General features: G+C 40.3%; 1 protein-coding gene across 2 annotated transcripts in view; it reads right to left on the reverse strand.

Moving 5' to 3' along the window:
• Positions 1 to 4,828, reverse strand: part of MBTPS2 (membrane-bound transcription factor peptidase, site 2) — a 50,984-nt gene extending 46,156 nt beyond the window's left edge. For both annotated transcript variants that reach the window (XM_011988023.1, XM_011988022.1), the window contains exons 1-2: positions 4,557 to 4,828; positions 1,039 to 1,187 (exon numbers count right to left, since the gene is read on the reverse strand). In XM_011988023.1, the coding sequence (XP_011843413.1) occupies positions 1,039 to 1,187; positions 4,557 to 4,631 (224 nt within the window). In that variant the 5' untranslated portion in view covers positions 4,632 to 4,828. The remainder of the gene's footprint in view (positions 1 to 1,038; positions 1,188 to 4,556) is intronic.
• Between the last annotated feature and the right edge of the window lie 3,036 nt (positions 4,829 to 7,864).

The following is a 7,864-nucleotide window of genomic DNA, read 5'->3' on the forward strand; positions in this document are numbered from 1 at the left end:
CACCATGTAGCCTCCCAAGTAGCTGGGACTACAGACTCAAGCCACCACGCCTGGCTAAGTTTTATATTTTTTGTAGAGATGGGGTTTCACCATGTTACCCAGGCTGGTCTCGAACTCCTGGGCTGAAGCATGGAATACTGTGCCTGGCCTCAATTCTCATTTTTAATTACTTATGTTTCTTTTTTCTTCATCAGTCATGGTAGGGATTTATCAATTAATATTTTCTATTTATTTATTTATTTAAGACAGGGTCTTGCTCTGTCACACAGGCTGTAGTGCAGTGGTGTGATCTTGGCTCTCTGCCAACCTCTGCCTCCTGAGTTCAAGTAATTCTTGTGCCTTGGCCTCCCGAGTAGCTGGGACCACAGACGTATGCCACCATGCCCAGCAATTTTTGTATTTTTAGTAGAGACAGGGTTTCACCATGTTGGCCAGGCTGGTCTTGAACTCCTGGCCTCAAGCAATCCACCTGCCTTGGCCTTCCAGAGTGCTGGGATTACAGGTGTGAGCCACTGCACCTGGCCCAATTAATATTTTCAAAGAACCAACTTTTGGCTTTGCTGATTTTCTCTATTGTGTATTTTCTATTTCACTGATTTCTGTTCTTATCTTTATTATATCCTTTTTTCCACTTTGTATGCTTTGATCTGCTATTGCATTTTCTGCTAACTCTGATGATCTGATTGTTTACATTTAGCTCTAATCCATTTGGGGCTAAATTTTTAACAAAAAGAAATTTAGACCATGCCACCCCTGACCCTCACATTCGCTCATCTACAGAACCTGCCAGTATCTTCGGTGTCCCAGAGATCATTATAAAGCCCCTAATCATAAATTGCCATAAATGCCTCGATTTTTAATGTATGCAAGCCCCAATGATACGATCCCATAAGGTTATATAAAACCAGAAAGTTTTAATATTGTCAATATTTTAAAACTCAGAAAACTGCAAAGTGATGGAAATAGTTAATTTAACAAGCTGTCTGTAGTGATCACTTAATGATTAACTTAAACCAAACAAAAGAAGATGAAGAATACCATTGATAAAGCATCCTTGCTTTCCGCCGTCCCCAACTGTAAAAGGCACGATTGAAAATAGCAGTTTGCCATCTTATGTGGAAAGGGGAGATGCTCAATCCGTTGTTTTCCAGCCAGTCTTCATAAGAATGTTTAAAATAGACAGATGACTAAGAGAGAAAGAAAAGTTCTTAATCACTCAATTTTGAAGAACAATTTATAATGTGTAAGAAAATAACACAAAGTATTTTCTAGAGGAAATCAAGATGCTGACTGCCCAAATGTTTATAATCTTGAAGCTTTATGTTTATTCTTCAGAATATTAAAGGTCACAGACCTAACTGGTCTACTGAGATTAGGGTCTGGTAAACTATGGGCAGCAGGCCAAATCCAAACTACAGACTGTTTTCACACAACTTGTGAGCTAAGAATAGTTTTCATTTTTAAGGGATTATAAAAATACAATAAAAACCAAAAATATGCAACAGAGACCCTGTGTGGCCCAAAAAGCCTAAAATACTTACTACCAAGCCCTTTACAAAAAGTTTGCTGACCCCTGCTTAGAACAGTGTTGTCCAATAGAAATATAATGTGAGCCACAAATGTAAGCCACATATATAACTTTAAATTTTCTAACAGCCAAATTTTAAATATTAATTTTTATATACTTTTACCCCAAAATCCAAGATATTTCAACATGTAATCAACATATACTATTGTTGAGATACTTTACTTTTTTGGGGGTACTAATTCGTTGAATTTCAACATCAACTTTATACCTACAGCACATCTCAGTTTGGACTAGCTCTGATCAAAGGCTCAATAACCACATGTAGCTAATAGCTGCCATATTGGACAGCACTGGTCTAGAAGCCTTGTGTTATAATTAAAAAAAAAAAAAAAACCCAACCAATCCAAGAGAAGGAACAGTTGCAATCAGGGCTTGCTTTCTTCTTCTGAGCAACAACCCTAAGAAGTTAGGCCAACTTTGATCATGTAAAAAGTAAAAAACTTATCTAAAACCATCTTGGGCTTAGTAATGTCCCTTAAATTCTCTGGGGTTGTGGGAATAGCTGCTTATACACAGCCCCAACAAGAGTTTTACCTTTAGGGAAGTTTGAAGTCCTTGACTAATATAGGATTTTGGATGACATAAGGCTGTGTTATATACCTGACTCAGTTACAGTAAGTACAGTAAGTATTGTCATATTGATGCCCACCCATGTGAGAAACTTATCTGTCCAAGAAGGAAATCTTAGCCCTATCATAGTCTTAAAAAATGATCATAGTCTAAATATAGGTAGCTGTTTGCTTTGGATCTGTAATGTTATCTGCTCCCAGTCTTCCGGTAGTTAAATTTTAAGTCTGCTTGTTTTCCAAGACTTGGAAAAGGAGTGACACACTTCTCCAACAGATGTCTATGCAGAAATCCTAGAAAAACCGAGGATGGATCAGCAGACCAAGCTGGAAGCAGAGAAACTAAAGGTGCAGGCTCCTGAAAGTTGAGGTCTCTCCATTTCCCAGGCAGATATTCTGAGTGGGTGTTAGGTCTTTTGCTCAGAGGATGGTGCACTCTTAAGGAGCTAGGGGTTGTCACTGAAACCAGTGACATCTTGGTCACCTCACTCGTGACTAGGGGCTGTAAAAGTTCTTTTTATTTTAGATTTTTTTTTCCACATATGCAACATGAAGAAATCATGTGGCTTTGTGTGTGTGTCTTACTATGTTACTCAGGCTGGCCTGGAACTCCTGGCCTCAAGCTATCCTCCCGCCTCTTCTTCCCAAGTAGCTGAGACTACAGGCTGCACCACCATACCTGGCTCATGTGGCTTTTTCAAAAAACAAAATCACTGTGGCCCGTATTGCTTATGACATGTTAACCACTATGCCAAGTACTTTAAATCAGTGCTTTTTCTTTTTTTTTAAGACAGGGTCTTGCTCTGTCACCCAGGCCAAAGTGCAGTGGCACGATCTTGGTTCACTGTAACCCCTGACTCTCAGACTCAAGCAATCCTCCTACCTCAGCCTCCAGAGTAGCTGGGACTACAGGCATGCACCACCATGGTTGGCTAGCTTTTAAATTTTTGGTAGAGATAAAGTCTCACTATATTGCCCAGGCTGGTCTCGAACTCCTCGACTCAGGTAATCCTCCCACCTCAGCCTCCTTCAAAGTGCTGGGATTACAGGTGTGAGCCACTGTGACTGGCCACATCAGTGCTTTTCAAACACAAACAGGTACAGAGGAGCCACCTGGGATCTTGCTAAGATGCAGATTCTGATTCCCTAGGTCGGGGTGAGGCCTGGGATTCTGCATTTCTAACAAGCTCCCAAATGATGCAAGTGCTACTGGTCCTTGAACCTCAAGTTGAGGAGCGAGACTTTATGTGGATACACTAATGTAATTCTCTCTATAATCTTAGGAGATCCTTACTATTATCTCTATTTAAAGACGAGAAACCAAGGCACAGATAGCAATTTTCCCAAGGTCACATTGGCTAGAAGCCCAGCCCTGGATCTAAGGACTACACTATATAACCTCCTGCACTTTACGAGTTTAAATGATAGAAAGAAGGAAAAGTCTCATTTCATTTTATTGTTAAAGCTAAAACACGCAATACTATGGTTTTCTATTTTAAATGGTATTCATAACATGAAGGTTTTGCTATTCATAACTGGAATTTGTATTAAACATTTGAGAATTTATATGATCTTATTCCACATACACAATTACTCTCCCCCATCCCCTACCCCCCCAATACTCAATTTCAAAAGCTTGCCTGAAGCATGTGGTCAGACAACTCTTCCTGATTTTCTGCTACCCTTCTCAAATAACTGGAAAATGGACCGTGCACCCAGGTATCTGGTTAGTGTGAAGAAGTGGGGTGCAGGATGCAAGTCAGAATTCAAGTAGTCAGAAACTGGTTATGTAAATCCTTGCTATTTGAGTGTGCTACTCTGAAGTACACTCTGTGATCTGGCAGTATCAGCAGCACTTGGGAAGTGGTTAGAAATGCAGAATTTTAGGCCTTGCCGCAGACCTGCTGAATCGGAATCTGCATTTTGACCGCAACAGCAGACGATCATATGCATTTAAAAATTTGAGACTACTAATCTAAATCACGACTTGATTTAGATTCATTCCAATATCTGAGTCTCTAGAGCGTCTTGACCTTAAAAACAGTAAGGGAAAGCACTGTCTTTACTAAGCAGACGTTTTCTTTTCCTCCCTGCTGCACTGCAGCGGCTGGGTCTGGCAGGGCCCCGGCCCTCCCGATCCTACCACTGGCGCCTCCCAGGCAGGACCCGAAGGCTGAAGGGCCTGCACTGTCCCGCACTGCGACGGTGGCAGCCGCGCAGGCCGCCACACCCCTCCCGCGGCCGGCAATGCTTTATTTACTCCACCGGGCCGATCCACCACGCGGACTGTCGCACGTGGGCACCGTCCAGCCCGGGAGGCGCGCGGCAGGGGAAGAGAAAAGAAGGCCTTGCGCTCCGGCCATGGGCACCGCGGGCTTGGACCTTAGGCCCAAGGCCCTCACCTTCAGCACCAAGTCGGTCAGGTAGACGACAGTCCAGCCACCCACCACCACCACCACCAACGACACCGGAATCATGGCGGCGGCGGCGGCGGCGGCAGAGGAGGGAAGGCGAGCCCCGGCGTCCTCCTCCCTGCACCGCAAACAGCTGACCGCGCGCGCCTTACAGCCCCAGCATCCGCTCAGGAACCAAGCTACCGCCGGCTCCTTCCCTGCGGTGGCACAGTTTCCCACCGGACTCTTCCAGTGGGGACATACAGGAGGATTTGCTAGTACCGGAAATGGCGCGGGGGCTTATTTTTGTGGGCGCTCGGGCGCCGCCGTCCTGGCAGTAGTTCGAACTCGGCGTCTAGTCTTGTAGCGATTTCTTAGGCTTTGGCCCTCCCTGCTGTCTACTCTCCATTTTCGCCAGTTCTGATCAGGAGTTTGCTGTTTCTTTTAACCTATGAGGATTTGGGGTCGTCTAAAGTAATCGTCTCTCCCTACCCGACCCTGTCATACATATGCAGATTTAATTATGCAGATTATCCTTTTTACTGAATTGTAAATTTACATATAATGAAATCATACATACAGAGCTCAATTGTCCATTTCTGTGATTTTTGAGATATATATATATCCGTGTACCCTAATCAAAATAGAGAAAATTTCCCTCTGAGGAATTTCCTTCTTGCGTCCCTTCCTAGTCAATAGCCCCTCCCCCTGTTCTGATTATTTTTAACTTTATGTAAATAGAATGCAATAAGTAATCTTTGTGTCTGGCTTGTTTCGTTCAACATGCTTTTTGAAATTTATCCATGATGATTAAATTAGGCTCTTTTTTCAAACTTTTCCATTATAATATTTGAGATGGTACTATGGTTAAAAATCAGAACTCTGAACACCTACACATTTTAATGTTGATGTATACCTGATTATATATTGAACTAGAGCAGAGGTTCTCAACCTTACCTGCACTTTAGGATCACCAAGGTCTTTTAAAATTCCCGATGCCAGTTCTGTATCCTCGACCAATTAAATCAGATGCTCAGTGGGACCCAAGCATTTATACTTTTTAAACCCCTCAAGTCATTGCACTGTACAGCCAAGGTTGAGAACCACTGAACTAGATAATCTCTAAGAGGAAAGAAAACTATTTATTTATTTATTTATTTTTAACATTCTATTAATGTGCATCTTTAAAAGTTATTTGTTTCAGTTTTTCTGGAAAAGCATCATTAGCTATACTAATGCTAATACCAAAATATTGAGAACATAATACTATCTCAAGAACAAGTATCCCAAATAAAAATGTATCCTCAACACCCTTCCAAGTGAAAATATAGAATAATACCAGAAACCTATATTACAAATATTGCTACTAATTTGCCTCATTCTCTCTGCTTTTCCTAAAGTTTTACTCACTTAGGGACATGTTTCTCCAGCTTCAAGACAGCTTATGACTGTTTTACATATCTTTGCCTATTTGCGTGTATATGTGTTGTTATAAATGATTTTAGTTTTCTTTGGACATAGCTGGGTGTAAATTATAAAAGTTTGTATTCAACCACCCTGTTACTGCACAGTTTTCCAAATACAAGTATCCCAAAAGACTTAGTGCTGTTTTAAGCTTTAATAATTTCTGAAGTATTAATGCTACAAACTTGCAAAAAGTCACTTGAAGGTTTATTTAAATTTCTTAAATGCTTATTTTATTTTGTGAATTTTGAACATTTTTAAATTTTTCAGTCCCTTTAGCAGGAGATGGCAAACATTGACTGCAACAAAAAAGTAAAACACATTTACTGTTCAAAAATTCACAAACCAAATAGGCAGTTAAATAATTTTATAGTTAATACAGTTAAATAATTTTACTTTCAAATGATGTATAAATTCATAGAATTTATACTACTGAAGTTATTAAAAGCTTAATACTATACTGAGACTTTTTTTTTTCTTTTTTGAGACGTAGTCTCGCTCTTGTCATCCAGGCTGGAGTGCAGTGGTACGATCTTGGCTCACTGCAACCTCCGTCTCCCGGGCTCAAGCAATTCTCCTGCCTCAGCCTCCTGAGTAGCTGGGATTACGGGCGCCCACCAGTACTCCCAGCTAATTTTTGTATTTTTAGTAGAGACGAGGTTTCACCATGTTGGCCAGGCTGGTCTCAACCTCTTGACCTCAGGTGATCTGCCGGCCTCTGCCTCCCAAAGTGCTGGGATTACAGGTGTGAGCCATCATGCCTGGCCATATACTGAGACTATTGATACACTATTGTGTTTGATCTGACCTTTGTCTGTTCTTATACAATGACTCTATAGTTTTTAACAATATTCTTCCCTGAGAGCAGAATATTAACTTAAGAACTGAAATGTCTTCTCTTTTGTTAGCCTGCAGCCTTGTCTGGACCACTTACTGGGACAAGTACCAGCTACCATGTGGCTATCTGATAGCCCAAAGTACATAGGAAATGAATTGGTTGTGCTTTTCTGTTTCCAGCCTAAAAATTTAGTTATTCAACTGACTTGGTGTTTTCATCAGGGACTCAGCAGTCAAAACAAAGCACTGAATTGAATCCTGCTGGTTGCTGAAATTTAGCAGTAGTGGAAGCCAGCTGGTGGCAGCAGACGAGACAAGATAGAGGATGCAAGGGGCAGCAAAAAATGCCTGAATTCTAGAAGATCAAGGTATTCTTCCGTAGAATAAATTTGTGATTTAATTTACAAATTGTTTCAGGTTTCTGTGACCTATGTATTTTAAATAAAGGACACATAACCAAGATTGAATTTATATCATTTGTATATATATTATTTTTAGAGGGGCATGGAATATATATATTGACTGAATGCAAAGCAGCTGCATGTTAAAAGTCAATATTTGGCTGAAGCAGAATATCACCATTATAAACTTCAGTGATAAAAAATACATGAAATATAACATTTAAAAATTAAATGTTTATATTAGTTTTCTTGAAAATATTACTATTCAGTCAGTCATTACACAATGTATACATATTTCAAAATAACATGTTGTACATGATAAATATATACAATTTTTATTTTTCAATTATCAAGTATTGCTATTTAAATTTTTAAAGTTTGACATGGCATTCAGAATTATGTATTTCTCATCAATGTGAGCAGATAGTTTGCTTCTGGGATCATTATAGTCTACATTTATGACATTAACTTGCAGCAGTCAGGATAACCTAGCTTATGCTTTGGAAACCAACCCTAAAATCCAAAGGCTTAAAACAACAAAGATTTATTTTTTGTGTGTGCTAGTTGGCAGGATATGCAGGTAGGAGGGTGGCAGGCTGATGGAAACTCCACCAT

This window comes from Mandrillus leucophaeus, unplaced genomic scaffold (assembly GCF_000951045.1).
Source record: "Mandrillus leucophaeus isolate KB7577 unplaced genomic scaffold, Mleu.le_1.0 Scaffold321, whole genome shotgun sequence".
NCBI classification, from domain to species: domain Eukaryota; kingdom Metazoa; phylum Chordata; class Mammalia; order Primates; family Cercopithecidae; genus Mandrillus; species Mandrillus leucophaeus.